At 37.4% G+C, this 18,687-nt stretch overlaps 6 protein-coding genes across 7 annotated transcripts; 4 read left to right on the top strand and 2 right to left on the bottom strand.

Moving 5' to 3' along the window:
* The first annotated feature begins 318 nt into the window (after nucleotides 1-318).
* LOC117793385 (PHD finger protein 7-like) lies at nucleotides 319-1,937 on the top strand. The gene is made up of 2 exons (XM_034633694.1): nucleotides 319-460; nucleotides 522-1,937. The coding sequence occupies exons 1-2, from the start codon at nucleotides 347-349 to the stop codon at nucleotides 1,788-1,790; spliced, it is 1,383 nt and encodes a 460-aa protein (XP_034489585.1). The 5' UTR covers nucleotides 319-346; the 3' UTR covers nucleotides 1,791-1,937.
* Nucleotides 1,938-3,022: 1,085 nt separating this feature from the next.
* On the bottom strand, nucleotides 3,023-4,624 carry LOC117793387 (NAD-dependent protein deacylase Sirt4). Its single transcript, XM_034633697.1, has 2 exons — nucleotides 4,337-4,624; nucleotides 3,023-3,840 (listed from the first exon to the last, which is right to left on the bottom strand). Exons 1-2 carry the CDS (start codon nucleotides 4,497-4,499, stop codon nucleotides 3,083-3,085), a joined length of 921 nt encoding a protein of 306 aa, XP_034489588.1. The 5' UTR covers nucleotides 4,500-4,624; the 3' UTR covers nucleotides 3,023-3,082.
* A 251-nt stretch (nucleotides 4,625-4,875) lies between these two features.
* LOC117793380 (RNA-binding protein 25) lies at nucleotides 4,876-13,435 on the top strand. Its single transcript, XM_034633688.1, has 6 exons — nucleotides 4,876-5,344; nucleotides 5,423-5,667; nucleotides 6,967-8,251; nucleotides 9,510-10,410; nucleotides 11,439-12,094; nucleotides 12,812-13,435. The coding sequence occupies exons 1-6, from the start codon at nucleotides 5,270-5,272 to the stop codon at nucleotides 12,905-12,907; spliced, it is 3,258 nt and encodes a 1,085-aa protein (XP_034489579.1). The 5' UTR covers nucleotides 4,876-5,269; the 3' UTR covers nucleotides 12,908-13,435.
* Nucleotides 13,436-13,609: 174 nt separating this feature from the next.
* LOC117793392 (ras-related protein Rab-18) lies at nucleotides 13,610-15,108 on the bottom strand. The gene is made up of 3 exons (XM_034633703.1): nucleotides 14,925-15,108; nucleotides 14,292-14,724; nucleotides 13,610-13,983 (listed from the first exon to the last, which is right to left on the bottom strand). Exons 1-3 carry the CDS (start codon nucleotides 14,981-14,983, stop codon nucleotides 13,882-13,884), a joined length of 594 nt encoding a protein of 197 aa, XP_034489594.1. The 5' UTR covers nucleotides 14,984-15,108; the 3' UTR covers nucleotides 13,610-13,881.
* A 537-nt stretch (nucleotides 15,109-15,645) lies between these two features.
* On the top strand, nucleotides 15,646-16,484 carry LOC117793393 (60S ribosomal protein L35). Its single transcript, XM_034633704.1, has 3 exons — nucleotides 15,646-15,745; nucleotides 15,940-16,076; nucleotides 16,141-16,484. The coding sequence occupies exons 1-3, from the start codon at nucleotides 15,743-15,745 to the stop codon at nucleotides 16,370-16,372; spliced, it is 372 nt and encodes a 123-aa protein (XP_034489595.1). The 5' UTR covers nucleotides 15,646-15,742; the 3' UTR covers nucleotides 16,373-16,484.
* A 23-nt stretch (nucleotides 16,485-16,507) lies between these two features.
* LOC117793388 (microtubule-associated protein RP/EB family member 1-like) lies at nucleotides 16,508-18,606 on the top strand. 2 transcript variants are annotated; one of them, XM_034633699.1, is made up of 2 exons: nucleotides 16,508-17,481; nucleotides 17,551-18,606. In XM_034633699.1, the coding sequence occupies exons 1-2, from the start codon at nucleotides 17,361-17,363 to the stop codon at nucleotides 18,336-18,338; spliced, it is 909 nt and encodes a 302-aa protein (XP_034489590.1). In that variant the 5' UTR covers nucleotides 16,508-17,360; the 3' UTR covers nucleotides 18,339-18,606. The 2 variants fall into 2 exon arrangements, with proteins under 2 accessions (XP_034489590.1, XP_034489589.1); XM_034633698.1 differs by having other exon boundaries at nucleotides 16,951-17,481; nucleotides 17,545-18,606.
* The last annotated feature ends 81 nt before the right edge of the window (nucleotides 18,607-18,687 follow it).

Here is an 18,687-nt window from a genome sequence, read left to right as displayed (position 1 = left end):
ATAGCGCTACTATCGATACTATCGAGCTGCCATCATAAGTTCATAATTTATTTATAACAAGTACTTAATATACATTTGATTTGCTTATTTGAGTGTATTGATGTTGTTGGAGATTAAATGAATAAATTTGTGTTGTATCAAAATACTGTTTTGTTCATTCAGCAATTTGAATCATTGAAAGCGATATTATCTAAGCTATCGAGTTATTTAAGGCAACACTAATCATCGTGCTGTTAGTGTGACAAGCAGTGTTGAAAAATACACAACAGTCTGGCGCTACAGTTATCGATAAGTTGGCGGCACAAACAGCAGTTATTGAACTATAAAAATATTTTACTTAAAAACAATGCGCCAGTGTGCTATTTGTAATATAACTGATAAATATGAAGATGAGGAGGATATTTTGATATTCGGGGATTGGATGACCAAACAGAATGTTACCGTGCACTACTATTGCCTGGTAAGTATTTGTGACTATTATGAGTATAAGAATTTTGTTAGATATTTTTTGGCAATTGCAGTTGCTTTCAACAAATTTGCCACAACGCGGCGGCGACTCCAGTGGCATTCTCGGTTTTCTGCTGCGCGACATACGCCAGGAGGCAACAGCAGCACAACAGCGCATTTGCAAATATTGCAATCAAAAAGGCGCCAGTGTTTTTTGTTGCAAATGTCGCATTGTATTTCATGTGGGCTGCGCCGCGGAGAACCAATGCATCAGTCATTTCACCGATGAATTCCCTAGCTACTGTGAGGACTGTGCACCGCACGATGACTATCAGCGTCAGCTGTTGGCCAATCCGCCGGCGATTAAGCAATGCGACATTTGCTTTCATGATATTGAGTTTTTTACGATCTCACAAGTGACATATGGGGACTGTTGCAGACAGGGATTTGCTCATAGGATCTGCATGCGTCGCTATGCCATTGCCTCCGGCTACTATTTGAGGTGTCTCTGGTGCCGGGACAAAAAGTTCCATGATACCATCAAGCTGCAGTCGGTATTTGTGCCCGATCGTGATGCAAGCTGGGAGCGACAAGCGAATGCGTACAGCGAACTCCACAATCGTCGTATGCGCTGCGATCAGGGTGTCTGTCTGTGTCCCAGTGGACGGGATTTTAATCGTAATACCTGGACTATAAAGCTGTGCAAATTGTGTGCCGCCACGGGATCACATTTAAAGTGTCTGGTGGGCACAATGAAATTGCCCAAAACCAAGCTCGAATTCAAGTGCCAATTCTGCACGGAGGTGGAGCTTAAGTTGCAGCAACAACAGCAGAATAGTCCGAACAAGTCCAACTGGAAAGGAGTTGATGATGAACACATTGATGCCTCATTTTATATACACAAAAAATCATCGGATAGCTCACTACAACAGGATGATGATGATTCTCCGGCACAGTCGGATGAGGATAGTGCATCCACAAGCAATATAACTGTGGTACCCTCATCTGGGTCCAGCGTACCCGCTAACGCTGCCGATTCCGTGATTGAGCTGCCGGATACGCAACCTTTGGATATCCTGGAAACATTAACGCCACCGCTGTTGCTTTGTAAATCCGGTACCTTCGAGGGACACTTCTATTTGGTGGTCTACGAGTATAAGGAGCAGGAACCGGAACCCCTCATCGGACAATGCACACTACGCTTCGCCCTGGACGATGAACGCATTCAGGATAAGTCCGAGGAGGCGCTCCTACAGCTGAAGGCTACCGTAGAGGATGTTTATTGTCGCGATTCAAATCGCGGCATTTACGACGAAGTCGATCAATTAGCTGCCCATTTGTAACCCTCATAAGAACATACCAATTCAGTCGAGACAACGTACACTGTAGACACCTCAACAAAATGTATTGAATATTACTATATATTTTTATACCCTGAGCCCATTGAAATTGGTCAAAAAAGGGTATAATTTGTTTATATGTAACAGGCAGAAGGGGCAGACCTTCAAAATTATATATTCTTGATCAGGATCAACATAAGAGCTAGAGACTTCAAACTTGGTATATAGGTGATCGACTGTAGCCTCCTTGTTTTTAATGCATTTATGATTGTTTATGTTTATGATAAGAATCGACAATTAAATTGAGCTGAAGGCTACCGAATCGGATGATTGGATTTGTTTAAATTGACTGTTATATTGAATGTTAACAATTGAATTGATTGAAAATAAATTTTTATTTTAAAACTTTTGGTTCCAAATAAAAAAATCAGTGTTCAAATTATTTTATTTTATTTGAGAATGTCATTTTGATCATGATTCGGCTATCAAATTAGTTCTGCATTCAAATTTTACTAAATTCTAAAAAAAAAATATTCTTATTCTTCTAGATATTGATTTCCCCCCTTTGAAATTTCGAAAATTTTAAATTATAAATCTTAAGTTTTTACTTTTACTCCTTATATCTAAATTAGTATGAAACAACACTTTAAACTTGATTCTGTGACCTTTCATTTTTTTGTAAAAATTCATGGAAAATTGAACAAATATTTTGACTTGTAAAGTTGCTAGATCCAAAGACTGACCAACTTCAAACTGTCATAAATTTGGCAAAACTATACCGATTTTCAAGCGGAATGTCATTTTGATCATGATTCAGATATCAAATTAGTTCTGCATTCAAATTTTATTAAATTCTAAAAAAAAAAATATTCTTTAGATTCTACTAGACATTGATTTCGATGCTAAGGGTCCCCCCTTTAAAATTTCGAAATTTGAAAATTTTAAATCTCAAGTTTTCACTTTTAATCAACTCCTCATATAGTAATTAGCATAAAACAACACTTTAAACTTGATTCTGGGACCTTTCATTTTTTTGTAAAAATTCATGGAAAATTGAACAAATATTTTGACTTGAAAAGTTGCTAGATCCAACGTCGGGCCAATTTCAAACTGTCATAACTTCATCAAAGTTGGACCGATTTCTAAAAGAGATGTCATTTTCATCATGGCTTGACCTCTAAATTCATTCTACATTCAAATTTTATGAAGTTCGTAAGTAAGAAAACGTGTGAAAATTCTTTTTATGAATAAAATCAACAAATATTTTATTTAATAATTTTTAAAAATTCTAATAGCTAAGATGACTGCGCCTTGTTTCTGTAGTCAAAGAGCTTGGGTATCACATCGCCGCACTTGGCCGAGATCTTGATGTCCGCCAAGTGATCGGCACGCGTCTCTCCAATGTTGACGATTGCCACTGGTAGCTTCAGATCTCTGGTCTGCAGCACAATGCGATAGCCGGAGAAGACGAGGAGACTGGAGCCGAGAACGAGAAGGCCATCGCTATTGTAGACCATGCCAGCAATCGTGTCCAGTCGCTGTCTGGGCACATTATCGCCAAAAAAGACAATTTCCGGCTTGAGATCACCGCCACAGCTCGGACAAGTGGGTATTACAAAATTGTCAATATATTCTAATGGGATTTCCACATCACCATCGGGTCGTATCATGTCCGGAGCATCCTTAAACGCCGGATTCAATGAGCTGAGTATGCTTTGGAACTCATGACGATCAATGCGATAATCGCACTTCAAGCACTTGACCACATAACCGCTGCCATGCAGTTCAATGACTCCCTTGGAGCCGGCTTTCGTATGCAGTCGATCCACGTTCTGTGTGACCACCGATTGAACCCGTGCCTCCCGCTCAAATCGAGCCAGTGCATGATGTGTGGCATTTGGCTGAGTGCTCGAGAAATTGGGCCAACCGACAAAGTTGCGGGCCCAATAACGCTTCCTCACATTGATGGACTTAAGAAACTCCATGTGCTGGATGGGCTTGTGGTTGGTGCGGGCATAGAGGCCAACGCCGGCGGACCGATAGTCGGGTATGCCTGCAAACAAAAGGGTATTCATAAAATGCATCGATTTCTATTGAGAAATTGTAAACCAAGTCGTAATCTATTGGATTCCATCGGTACATGGTAACCCAAATTCGTAATTTACGCTCAATCCTAAAATCAATTCCTAGTCCCCGATTTTTGAGTTGAACAATTTTGTGTGTTTTAGTTTAAAATTATGTTTTAAGGACAATTGGTCCTTTGATTCTACTAGGAATTGAATTAAGAACTATGGTTTCATGGTGATAACAACTTAGAGTTGACCGTAAATTACGAATTTGGGTTACCATGTACCGATGAAATGTAACGCACTTGCAGCTCGAATTTTCCAAAACGCCGTCTTATATCACGATAACTTTGTCTTAGCTATGTTGTGTCAAATACCAGTCAGTCAGTCAGGTCATAGCGTTTTATATATTTAATAATAAAAGATAAATTAATAAAGCAGTTCTCTTTGTCAAAACAATTAATTGACTCACTGTATATTCACCTGATTCTGTTGAGATGCCAGCGCCAGTCAGTACCAAAATATTTGGTTTTGATAGCAGAAAATCCTCTAAGCGCTTTATATCATCCTCCAGCGCTGGCTTGTGCTGTGGCACATATTGTTGCCTCATCACGCTGCGGCAACGGAGCGCGCCTCCCAGCCGCATTGTATAATTAAATGTTGCTTAGGTTTCAAATCAAAACAAACTCAAATGTATCGCTCCTAGAGCATACACAATTAGTACTTGCTCTTCCTAGTGGTAAGCTGCCACCATTGGTTTAAGCAACGTGTGTGCTTATTTAAATTTCGTCCAAATAATGATATGATTTTCTATGGGTATTTTATATATTATAATATATTTTATAATATTATGGGGAAAGTGTTTGGCAATAGTCAGCTGTTTATATCTCCTGCATTTTCCAGCACTTGCAAGTATCGTGCAAGTGACAACTCACGATGTATCGATATTCAAATAATGACTGCATTGAAAATGTTATCGCACGTTGTACGATAAGGACAGCGCTTTCTCATCTCTATGTAGCAGCGGTCGCAGTGGTGAAAATTTGAGAATAGCAACCTTTTTTCCGTGTAGTTTTTAATTGCATATGTATGTTAAAAATCGCATTTTAAGCACAAATTAAGAGACGGCCAAGTTAATACGAATGTGGTGTGCTTAAACGCGCACGCTCTGTTTAAAAGAGACGCGATCGTATATACATTATTTAGACCACAAATATCGTACACGATTCACATTCACACTAATAACCGTGTGTGCGTGCTTTGTGTGTGTGTGAGAGACTGTGCATGTGCCCATGTGTATGTGTGTGTGTCGGCTTTAATTTGCACGCACGCCAACAACAAATATACAACATACTAGTATTTAGCAAGGCAAAACAACAAAAATATATATATATATAAAAGGGAACAACAACAAAAATGTCATATCCACCGCGTGCACCGATGCCGCCATACATGAATGCATCGATGCCACCGTCGATACCACCGCCGCATGTAAGTACTCGAAATAGTTTCCAAACAAGTCAATATCTATATTTATTATTGTTATATGTTTTTATTTATGCCATTTAGCTGATGCAGCAGATGGGCAATCCCCCGCCACGCAGTTACCGCAACTCGGCCACGATCAGCTCACAGCCCACAGTTTATCATCGACCGCCGGAGCCACAGCCTCAATTCCGGGGACCTGTAATCACCGTATTCGTGGGTAATATCAGCGAACGTGTTCCGGAATCGCTGCTTAAGCGCATCTTGGCCACCTGCGGTGTTGTCATTAACTGGAAACGCGTCTCCACATTCGGATTCTGTGAATTCGAGTAAGCATCTACCTTTGATTAGACCCGGACCTTAAGAGCTACAAAAGGGTCCATTGAATTTAAATTATTGCCTTTAAACTAGTTGTTATATATAATTGACCATTCATTTGTTGTCCATAGTTGTCTGTTGCATTGTTATAATTGCTGAATTAGTGCATATAATTAATTGTTACATTAATATGTATAATTAATTGGTAAATTGCTATATATTATTAGTTGTAAACAATTGTTATATATAATTGTTATATTATTATATATTATCAATTGCTGATTTGTTGTATATAATCAATTGCTACGTTAATATGCAAAATGTAATTCGATAATTGTTAATTAATTGTTACTCAAATACGTATATTTAATTCTTCAATTGTTATATATAATTAGTTGTTGAATTATCATATGTAATTGTTCAATTGTTATATGTAAATAATTGTAGAATTGATATATATAATTGTCAAATTGTTATATATAAATAATTGCTAAGTTGTTATATGTAAAAATTTACTGAACTCTTCAATTGGTAAACTTTTGTATACAATTAATTATTGAATTATTATATGTAAATATTATATTTTTGTATACAAAAATTAACTGAATGGTAATATAAAATTGTTAAATTTTTATATATAAATAATTCTTGAATTGTTATATATAATTAATTGTTCTTTTTTCATATGTAATTGCTAGATTTTTATATATAAATAATAGCACAATTGTTGCATATAATTATTTGTTACCATGCTATCTATAAAAAATTATTGAATTTATTATATATAATTAATTGTTGAATTATCTGTAATTGTTATATGTAAATAATTGCAGAACTGTTGTATATAATTAATTGTTGAATTGTTATTGATATCATTTGTACATTAATATGCATCATTAATTGTAGAATTGTTATTTATATAATGCATTGTTGCATATATTTGTAATTAATTGTTCAATTTTGATATCTATATGACTAATAATTGAATTTACTTGAAGTTTAGTGTTGAATACTGTTATCTATATTATTTATTATTAAATTTACTTGTAGTCAATTATTGTATTCTGTTATCTTAATTAATAATTTAATTTACTCTTAATTATTTGTTAAATTCTGTTATTTATATTATTAATTATTGAATTAACTTGTAGTTAATTGTTGAAATCTGTTGTCTATATTTATTATTGAATTAACTTGTAGTTAGTTGTAAAATTCTGTTATCTATATAATTAGTTAATGGATTAACTTGTAGTTAGTTGCTGAATTCTGTTGTCAATAATTAATTAATATTTGAAAATTATTAATTTCAGTGGCCCCATTGCGGCGATGCGCGCTGTGCGTCTGCTGAGCGAACTGGAGATTGATGGCAAGACGCTCTTGGCCAAGGTGGATGCCAAGAACAAAGTGCTGATCGAGGATTACAAGGAGAAGGAGTGCAAGAATGGCGAGGCTGGACACAATGCCATGGATGAGAAGACTGAGGATGAGTATGCGACCAGCCAGATGCATGATCTGCTTGAGGAGCACAAGCACGAATTTGATGGCTTTGATGGAAGCAATCGTGGCGACATCTACGGCGGCAGCAGCAGCACCAATCGCAACAAGAAGACGCGTCGTGGCGAGGATGACCTGAAGATTAAATCGTTAAACGATAATGCACTCGAGGAGGAGAAACGTAATCTGATAAGCAGTGAGATTGGTAAATTTCGTAAACGTGCCGAGGCCGATGAGCATCGCAAGGAGCTGGAGAAGGAGAAGGAAAAGGAGAAACAGTTGGCCACCAAGGAGAAGGAGAAGGAACGCGAACGTGATCGCGAGCGTAAAAAGCAGCGGGAAAGCGAACGGAAAACCAGCAACAGCAGCAGCGGCGGCGGAGGAGGAGGCAGCGGCGGTGGCGGTGGAGGAGGCAGCGGAGGAGGAGGAGGAAAATCCAATGCCAACAACGCCGTCAACAGCAACGAAGTGGAGGAAATTGTGGAGATCAATGACAACAAGGAGCCAACGAGCAGCAAGGAGTCAAGCAGTCGCAGTCGCAAAGAGTCCATTGTCACCATAGATGTGTCTCCAGTGCGCAAGGATCACAAGGATCGTGGCGGAGGCGGAGGTGCAGGTGGAGGCAGCGGCGGCACAGATGCCAAGGACAGCCGACGACGTCGCTCCAAGTCACGCACCAAGGAGCGGGAACGGGATCGTGATCGCGAGCGTGAACGTGAACGGGAGCGAGAGCGTGAAATGCGTGAGCTGCGGGAACGTGAAATGCGTGAGCTACGCGACAAGGAACGTGAACGGGAACGCGAACGTGAACGCGAACGTGAGCGTGACCGTGAACGTGAGCGGGAACGCGAACGGGAGCGTGAACGGGAACGGGAACGCATGGAGATGCGTGAACGTGACAGGGATCGGGAGCGGGAACGGGAACGCGATGAAAAGTCCATTAAACCGATGCGAGATGCACGCCGTGAGAAGGAAATGGAGGAGGAGATGCGGGAGCGCAAGAAGGCGGAGAAGAAGGCACGTGAAAAGGAGGCCGCCTACCAGGAGCGACTCACCAATTGGGAGATACGCGAGAAACGCAAGTCCAAGGAGAATGAAAAGGTAAATAGCTGTCAACTGAAGTGTGTGAGAGAGAGAGAGAGAGAGAAAAGCGTGGAGAGTTTCCAAGTGGACATTCGCTTATGCTGAAGTTGTTGTAGCATAAACAATTGCATTTATCGATTAACTGATCTGAACTGATGTCGATAAATATTACTCAGAATCACGGCTTCCACTAGATAAATTATAAATGGTCAAAAAAGATCCAATTTCACTAAAAGAGAGCCAATTTCATGAAATCTAAGCAATTTTTATCAACAAACCAAATTATTTGCAAAACAAAATTTTTTAACAACTTTTATTTAAAAAAATCTATTAAATAAAAAATATTAAAATTGCAAGTAGTTTTGAGAAAAAAAAAAAACATAGTACCTTCGATTTAGTTCAAAGTTCACGTACTCTTTTCTGCGATATTAAAAATGTGTTGGGAATTTTAGTATAATACATTTTTATAGCTGGATCGAAAATATTTAAATCTAAATTACATTCTTAATAGTTTAAAGAAAATCTTGTTAAAACCAAAAAAAGTGCCAATCTTAAAAAAAAAGTTCCATTGCACCATCAGGAAAAAAAACAGCCAAGAAAAGATTAGGAATACAAAAGTTAGAAAAATATAAAAAAATGGTAAGACCAAAATAAGGAAATAAAAAATTTGGAAGACAATAATTAGAAAAGTCCAAGTCAAAAATACGTGCATTTTATTAAAAATCGCGCGATGTTTAATATAATATTATTGATTTTTGCTTTTGAACTTATTCCTATTAGCAAAAAGACATAAAATTTTGTTGTCTACCTTTCGTATTTTAATTGCTTTTTTTTTATTCGGGCCTTTCTACGGCGTGTACTTGAATAGGTTTAAGATTTTGTTCATATTTAGCTCTTTCGTTATTTAGTTAAGAAATTTGACTATAACGGGATGATTACAACCGGCGAACGAATTCATATTTCTATTTTGGTCTTTCCAATTTTTAATTTTGTTTACCTAATTTTTGTCTTCCTTCTTTTAGACTCTAAATATTTTTCTGTTTTGAAATTCCTAATTTATGATTCCTATTTTTTTCTTCCTTATTTTGGATTTCTAAAATTATATTCTTTGTATTTTTTTTGTAATGCCTTAATAATAATTATCGATTATTATCATTTCATTAAAAATGAATGACATTGCTTTAGTGTGAGGGAGGGAAAGAGATAGAGAGAGAAAGAAAGGCAGACTTATCGATTAACTGATCGATTTATTAATATTTACATTTGTAACTTGCAGTATCGCCTGAAGGAGATGATGCGCCAGGAGGAGCGTGAAAAGGACGCCAAACGGCTGAAGGAATTCGTTGAGGATTACGATGATGAACGTGATGATGCCCTGTACTACCGAGGTCGGGAGCTGCAACAACGTTTGGCGGAGCGTGTCCGGGAAGCGGACGCCGATTCCAAGGATCGCGAAAAGGAAGCCGACGAATTGGCCGAACTGAAGAATAAAATCTTTAGTGGTGAATTTGAGAATCCCTCACAAGAATTTGAAAAGGCACGACGCGAAATCGAGAAGCTCTACGAGCCCAGGATTCTGATCAATGTGAATCAGGAGGCGCAGCGACGCGAACTTGAAATGCAGTCCACACACCAGCAACAACAACAACAACAGCAACAGGATCGTCGCAAGCATCAAATGAGCGACTCGTATGATACCCTGGATATTGTAGCCGGTGCAACGGGTTCGCATAATAAGGCGCCACCGTCCGAGGATTCGTTATCGACAAACGATGATCGCGCCTCGATGGCGGATACGGCGTCCAATGCCAGCGGTTATTCGCATCTCAAGAACAGCAACAACAACAACATAAGCAACAACAACAATCAGTCCGCTGATAGCGTTAGCAGGCAGAATAGCGAATCAAGAGATTCACTGTCCAACATTCACACACCCACAATGAATGCCATGATGATGATGGACAACCACAATAATGATCATTTGGGTGCTGCCTCCTCTGCTTCTGCCTCTGCCTTCGCTGCTGCCTCCGCCACGCCGCCCATGAGCATGCCCCTCATCTCCCTCACACTGGGCAACAATCTCAAGAAGAAGAAAATCGAGGCAACTGGCGTCTTTGTGAACGACGACGACAACGATGAGAATATCAATCCTAAGAAGCGCAAACTTGTGCCGCTAGGTAAGTAAAGTTCCCCAAATCCCCCATTCCCAGCATTAGCAAAAACCATCAGTTAGAGCAGGACAACAGTACTGCGCTTTTAGAGTTTTTACTAAAACTCCTTGAACAGCTGAGAGTGCTTGTTACACGAGAGAGAGAGAGAGAGAGATTGAGAACGCTGCAGCTTACAAGCTTAGCAGTAAACTAGAGGGCTCCGTCAGTTGCTCGCTTCACTCGCGGTGCTACAGTCGAGCATACTCGACTTTCGAAAACCCTGTACTTATTATAGCAATAGCTAAGTCTGCTAAAAACTAAAAAATATTTAGTTTACTCGACTGTAGAATACGTAAAGTCCAGGCACTTTAATTCTTGAGTAATTGTTCCTTTGACAGCAATATGATATACTAAACCGGATACAGAATACATAAAAAACCAACTCAGTTGTATATGCAGTAGTTTGGTTCAGATATTTCAAAGAACAAAATTGTTTTTCATACTAAAACTTAATTTTCGGCCGATGATATAGTCGATCGACTTGAACCAACTTCGGTTAGGATGTATAAGACCAATTTAAATGAATATTCTGAGTTTGGAAAGATGTCTCAAAAGACAAACAAGGATTTCATACTAAAACTTGAATTCAACCGACCTTTCCTATGGCAGCTATATGATAAATTGGTCCGATTCAAAAAAAAAAAAAAAAATTACTTGATCTTCCAATATAGAGAAATCTACATAACAAAATTGGTGTCTCTAGCTCTTATAGTGTCTGAGATGTAGGTGTTAGCACTGACGTCAAGAATTAATCATTATTCTATGAGTTTTATTTTTTTGCTCAAAAATAATGATTATAATAAAAATCTAATAAATCTTAAGATCATTTTAAAATTGCATTGGTGTATTTCACGTTTATTTACAGTTACTAGAAGTGAATGATTTTTTTATTTGAAAAAAAAAGAACAAAATAATCATTATTTAATTTTCCTGATATATTTATTTATTTTTTGCAAAATTTGCTTAACTTTTCTGTTGTATTTTGTTTTGAACAGATTATGATGACAATTTAAGCAACAGCACCACATCGGTGAGTGCAGCTCAGACGGTTGCGGAGCGTCAAAGTTCAGCTGTGTCAGCGGCGACCGCTGCTGCCGCTGCCGTTAGCCAAAAGATCGCGAATGCCAGTGGAAGCGGAGGCGGAAGCGGAAATGGTTCCGGCTCAACGTCATCCGGTTCAATGGGCAGTGGAAATGGCAGCGGGAGCAAGCAGGGGAACAGCAGCAGCAACCAACATGGCGGCAAACATGGCGCTGGCAGCAGCAGCAACAGCAACAGTAGCAACAACAACAACAGTAGCAACAATAACAAACACCACGGTAAGAATGATGCAGCTGCATCTGCGGGCAGCGCAGATGCTGCGGCGACAAACACCAAAAAGGATGAGAATGGTGCAAAGGTGCATGATGAAAAACGCCGCCATATAAAAAGCATTATTGACAGGATACCCACACAAAAGGAGGAGCTATTTAATTATAAACTTGACCGCAACGAGATTGACAGCGGTCTAATGGAACGCAAAATACGTCCATGGATCAATAAGAAAATCATTGAATATATCGGTGAACCGGAGCCAACCTTAGTCGACTTTATATGCTCCAAAGTATTGGCCGGCAGTCCGCCTCAAAGCATACTGGACGATGTGCAAATGGTAAATTACTTTAATTCCGTTATGCCAAGTTCTAAAAACCAGGGACTGCAAATAATAGTTATGAATTTACAAAAATTGACAACTTAAACATTTTTATAAAAAAAATTGAATAATAAATATTATTTTAGATTATTATTATAAAAAATTTAAAATAATAATTAATTTCAATTTTTTATCATACAAATTAAAAATAATAATTAATTTCAATTTTTATTATAAAAATCTAAAATAAAAATTATTTGTCAATTTCTATTATAAAAATTTAAGAATAGAAATCCCGTTTAAATATCAATACCTTAAACATCCTTAATATATGTACTTTAAGGTCGTTCAATCATATTATATGAAAAGTATTGAGTCACACATTATAAATATTTTTTGATATTGGAAATTCGCCACTTGGCTCAAAGGATATTTACATTCAATTTTATTCCATTTTTATAATAGAAATTGACAAATCATTTTTATTTTTGTTTTTCATAATAAAAAATGAAATTAATAATTATTTTTAATTTTTAAATTAAAAATTGAAATTAATAATTATTTTTAGTTTTTCAAATAAATATTGAAATTAATAGTTATTTTTCTTCACTTTTTTATAAAAATCAGCAAATAATTGTTATTTCATAATTTTTAGTTTAAAAATTATAACTGTTACAGTCCCTGCACAAAAACGATTAACTACATTACAATTAACATGACATCATTTATCGATAGGTGCTGGATGAGGAGGCTGAGGTGTTTGTGGTGAAAATGTGGCGCCTGCTTATCTATGAACTGGATGCTAAAAAGAGTGGCATCGCTGGCAAATAGAGATGGGCCAGGTAACCAGTGACCAACTAGCCAAGTTATCGATCGATCATTGTGGCCTTGGCAGAGACGTTGCTATACTTTAAGTTACATTTGTAATGCCTAGACTCTATTTAAAAAAAACAAAAACAAAATTTATCAAAACAACACTATATGATTAAAGTGTACATAATAGGGCGTTTTATGCCAGCAATTGTGTCCCTTCAAAAATCAATCACTTTGTGTTTTTTTTAGCGATTACGATAAATTCAAACAAAAATGCATCGATAATGTAAATACACACTCACAATCAGCACCAAAATTCACAATAAGAACAAAAAAAAAAAAAAACAATGAATTAACTGTACTCGTGTGCTCCATGTACATTTCCAATTTCCACTTGTTTTTCTTTTCTCTCTTTCGCGCTTACAAAACAAAATTTATAATTGAATGTATAACTAATTTTTTTTGTATGAAATTTAACGGAAAGAGATCATGACTTGAAAGCAGTAATGTCTTCATAATAAATAATTAAATGAAAATCTACAAAAACCAATTTTAACGCTTGACTTTTTACTTTGTAAGGGATAGCAACAGTTGCTGCATCTCTTTCGCTTACTGTGAGAATATAAATAATGAGAAAGATTAAGGGTATGCCTGAAACAGATTTAGTTTTTATTTAAGTATCAACAGAAGCTGTTGCAGGAATACCCTAAATATGTTAAATTCTTGTATGGGCATAAATTATATATTTACAATTAAGGTACATTAAACATTTTTGTCGTGTTGCTTACCAAACCGAAGCGGGCATTATGTTTCCCGTTACAAATGTCGAAGCAGTTGTTTTTTTTGGTTAATGGGATATGTAAGAAAGCATATTGAGAGTAGACGACTTTTTTCATGATGCTAATGATATTTAGAAACGTTTAAATAAATACACACTAGAAATTTGACAAAAATCAGTTATCGAAACTATCGAAAAGCCATAACGATCTCGATCAACAATAACACGTTGATGGCGCCGAATCCACATCCTGAGTATTGTCTATGGTCATGCCATTTGCAGTGCTGCCATTGCCAAAATATTCCGAGGAAACAATCTAAAATTGTAAAATATATAAATCAATTTGACAAATTAGTTGAAATTAGTCAAGAAATGATGGTAAATGTCTATTGTGCTGGGCCAACACCAAATCAAAAAAAAAAGTTACAAGTTCCACAAAACATCAACAAAAATACGCAATTTTGTATGTAAACTTCAAAGATTAAAAAAAAGAAACTAGTTGAGTCCCCTATCCTTTTTTTTTTTTGTCTAAGTTCATGATAAATCGGTCTCTATTTGGGGGGTTTTTTTTGTGATTTGGACTTGGCCCAGGCAGATAAACTTTAACCAAAATGATTAGCGAACCTTTTCCACAATATCCCTGAATGCATCGCTGACAAACTGATCACACTTGGCCGATGTTTCGATAAATAGTGCCCGATGTTTGCGTGCAAATTTGCGTCCCTCCTCACGATCCACAACACGCTCCTTATCGATTTTATTGCCCACCACAATAATGGCAATGTTTGGATTGTCACTGAAGCTGTCCACCTCGGCCAGCCATGCCTCCAGTTTGACCAGAGAATCACGATCTGTTATATCGTACACAAGTATAGCACCTAATGCCTTGCGATAGAAACTCGGCGTTAGACTGCGAAACCGTTCGGCTCCAGCTGTGTCCCACAATGCGACTTTGTAGTCAATACCATCCACATTCATCACCGCTGTCTTAAAGTCCATTCCGATTGTGACGTCATGATTGTCATCAAATTTGTTCTCAACAAAGCGACGTACCAGGCTAAAAGCAACAGCAAAAAGAAAACACTTGTCAATAAAATGCTTGTAAGCTTAAGAGACTCTGTTGAAATACGCAGTAGTCATATACACATATGACTAACAATTTCCAGGTCCAAATCTCTATTTACGTATTTGTTTACATATATGTATGTGTGCATATATGTATGAATAGTACGCAATTGGAGTGTGCCAAGAACTTACCTGGATTTGCCAACGCCACTTTCTCCGATTATAAGCAGCTTTATAGCTCTGTCAGCCATGTTCTGATATTGCTTGTTGGTTTATTTGTTGCTCTTTGTTTTTTACAGTAAGTTCATTAACGATTTAGTTTAAACAAATTGCGGAATTGCTTGTGTGTTGGTTGGATTTGCTGGAGTTGCCATACTGTCAATTTCTGACCTCTTAAGAGCACTCCTCGCAGCGCTGCCAACTTTTTAGAGGAAAATATATCTCTCTCTGGCTCGAAAGCAACTAAAACTGCATAAGTAGCCAAAAAAAATAATGAGCTAGACAAATTTTTTATCAGCGGCAGAGACCGAAACGGCACAGCTGATTTACAAATGTGCTGCCAACCTGTTTTAATATAAAGTCATGTCCCATATTTTTATATTCATTCAATTTTCAAAAATTGATCAACTTTTGCCATGTCTATTATTTTAAAGCTAGAATTTGGAAAACTTTTGCAGTATATTTGTTAAAATTATTGTCGATTTTTAAAAATCATTTAGCATAGTAACACAGCAGCTCTTCTGAGGCACGGTAAGCCTTCTGCATTCAGAAAAAAGTTTTACCAAATTATTGTTAAAAATAAATTTAAAAAAATATATATATTGTTTAAATAGCGCGCCGTTAGCAGTTTTGGATATTTTCTTAAACGTGCTGCAAAATGTGCAGAAAAATATTATCGATAGTGTTGTAAAGCGTCGCAACTGTCAAAATCAGCGTTTGTTTTCATGCTGTATCCCTAGTTGTGTTGTACGGCCCTAGCTCTTTCTTTTTTGACGTGACCAGCGAGAAAAATGGTTGGTGCCGAGTTTCTGTGAATTTTAATTCTGAAAAAATAAAACACATCCGTATATAAAATAAAAAAGAATTATATGAAACATTAAACGAAATGTGTAAATGTTGTGTGTGAATAATTATTTTTGGTGTAAATGCAATGAAAACAAATTTGTTGTAATACTTTTTTTTCTTGTGTTTTTATGCGAATTATTAGGTGAAGGTTAAGTGCTCCGAACTGAGAACCAAGGACAAGCGGGAGCTCACCAAGCAATTGGATGAGCTCAAGAATGAGCTGCTCAACTTGCGTGTGGCCAAAGTGACCGGCGGAGCACCCTCCAAGCTGTCCAAGATGTAAGTTATTAAATTACAGAATTACAGAAAATGGAATTGTTGTTATTTATCATTTGTCTTATAGCCGCGTTGTGCGCAAGGCCATCGCTCGCGTCTACATTGTGATGCACCAGAAGCAGAAGGAGAATCTGCGCAAGGTGTTCAAGAACAAGAAGTACAAGCCTCTGGATCTGCGCAAGAAACGCACACGCGCCATGCGCAAGGCTCTGTCGCCGCGCGACGCCAACCGCAAGACGCTCAAGGAAATCCGCAAGCGTTCCATCTTCCCACAACGCAAATTTGCTGTCAAGGCATAAAAACACCATACACCATCCCTGGTTGTTAACAACTCTTCTAGTGTGCGTTAAGAATTCTCCTAAATGAAAACAAAAGGAATACGAAATAAAACCATTTTTTTTAAATGTGAAACATTTGTATACATTTTGTGTAAAACGCGTGTGTCTATGTGTGTGTGTGTATGTGTGTCAGTGTCTACAAAGGATTCCCTTAGAAAAGCACAGCAAACTCTCCTCAAAAAGCTTGCGTAGACTTGGCTGCTGCATGATATAATAACTAAGGTAGCGATAATATTAGCACAATGACAGCGAAAGGAAAATACGATAATCAGAGACAAAACATTGCATACTGCAAACTGAACAATATAATACAGCAAAAGTTGAGGGCAATCTTTGAGGTGTCGCTACCTTATATTATTGTATCATGTCTGTGTCTACAAAGGATTCCGATAGTAAAGCGCAGCAAACTCTCCTTAAAAAGCTTGTGTAGACTTGGCTGCTTAATGATACAATAATGCAAGGTAGCGACAAATAAAAAATAATTAAGGCAGCGATAATTTAATGTCAGCGATAGGGAAATACGATAATCTGAAATTGTGTGCGGTCAGAGCGAGACAAAACATTTCATAGCCTATTCAGGATGTATTTAATATTAATTGTAGATAAATCAGATTTTGTTGTTGTTGTTGGCAAACTCAAGGAAATAACGGAACCAGCACTCACACATGTGCGCCTCACTTAAAGTGGTTAAAGATCGATTTGCATGGCTCTGAATTTCTATCTGTGTTTTTTTTTTTCAAATCAAAGTAAGCGTATGCTTTAATAATATAAAGCGTATGATTTCGTGTCGTACGTTTGTATAGATTTATCTCAGTCAAAATATAGTGTCACAGGCTTTCCAGAAATTTGAAAAAATACTTCTTTTCTTTGTACATTTTGTGCACATCACGTAAAATCCATAAGTACTAGGTTCAAAATAATAATATTAACGCATATAAATATTGGTAAAATGGCTGTTAATGTGCACTCGACAAATGTATCTTCGCAAAATTGGTCGCGCCATGAGATGCTGACCTGGGTCAATACACAATTGCAAGCACAGTTCAAAAAGATTGAGGAACTCTGCACTGGTGAGTTGAATATAACGATATCTCGCATTGCTATCGATAGACTTGACAATCGATTTATCGTAGGTGCAGCTTATTGTCAGTTTATGGACATGCTTTTCCCCAACTCGGTGTCCTTGAAGCGAATCAAGTTTCGTGCCAATCAGGAGCACGAATTTGTGCATAACTTTAAGCTTTTGCAGGCGAGCTTTCAGAAGAATCAGGTCGAAAAGGAAATACCCATTGAGCGTTTGATCAAGGGACGTTTTCAGGATAATTTCGAGTTTCTACAATGGTTCCGTAAGTTTTTCAAAGCCAATTACAATGGCAAGCCCTATAATGCATTTGAGGCCCGTGATCGGGCGCCGATGGGCTTCGGTGCCAGTGTGGTAGTGCAAAATGTGTACAGACCACCACCACCGTCACATAATTTGGTGAATCCCCGACCTATGCCTGTATTTGCCGATCATCAGATACGCACACGCACATTCGTTAGCGATGGTTCAACATTTCGCAAACATGTTACCAATAATCCATTGAGCCTAAGGAGCAAACAATACAATACAGAAAAGACCGAGCAGGAGCGCGACTTGTATATATCCAAGTTGCGAGAGGTGCGAATGATCTGTGAGGAGAATAGTAATAATAATAGTCAGGACAATGGCAATAATCAAGTGCTTCAAAAGATTATCAAAATTGTCGATGAAATCGATATTCCCATGGAGGAATTTCCCTATGATGATGATGATGATGAAAATGATCATCTGGTTGATGATGATGATGATGAGGATGATGACGAAGATGCTGATGATGTTAAACATGTCGATGATGACAATAATGTGAAAATGGTAGATACATTCGATAATCCAGTCGAATATTAGGCTGGCCCTCATTTGAGGGCACACACACACACACACACGCACACCATTACTGGACATCTGGGCATCGATACTGGGAATTAAAAACATATGTACACGCAAACCTATCCAACAGAATATGTATTTCTTAAAATGTCCTTTTGTTATTTTAAGACTTGTATACTTTCATTGAGAGGACAACAAAATAGACACGCATTCAAATTCACAAGTTGCAATTAAGAATAATAATAAATATGGAGCTGCTGAGCTTCTAATTTTAATCTTTAAAGTATATGTGAGTCTAGCTATTATTGTTTCAACTACTTTTCAGATTGCTTTTTTAGTAAACTAAAATTAACTTGAGAAAATCGAT

Source organism: Drosophila innubila, chromosome X, assembly GCF_004354385.1.
Source record: "Drosophila innubila isolate TH190305 chromosome X, UK_Dinn_1.0, whole genome shotgun sequence".
Lineage (NCBI taxonomy): Eukaryota > Metazoa > Arthropoda > Insecta > Diptera > Drosophilidae > Drosophila > Drosophila innubila.
This window is presented reverse-complemented; position numbering and strand designations above follow the sequence as displayed.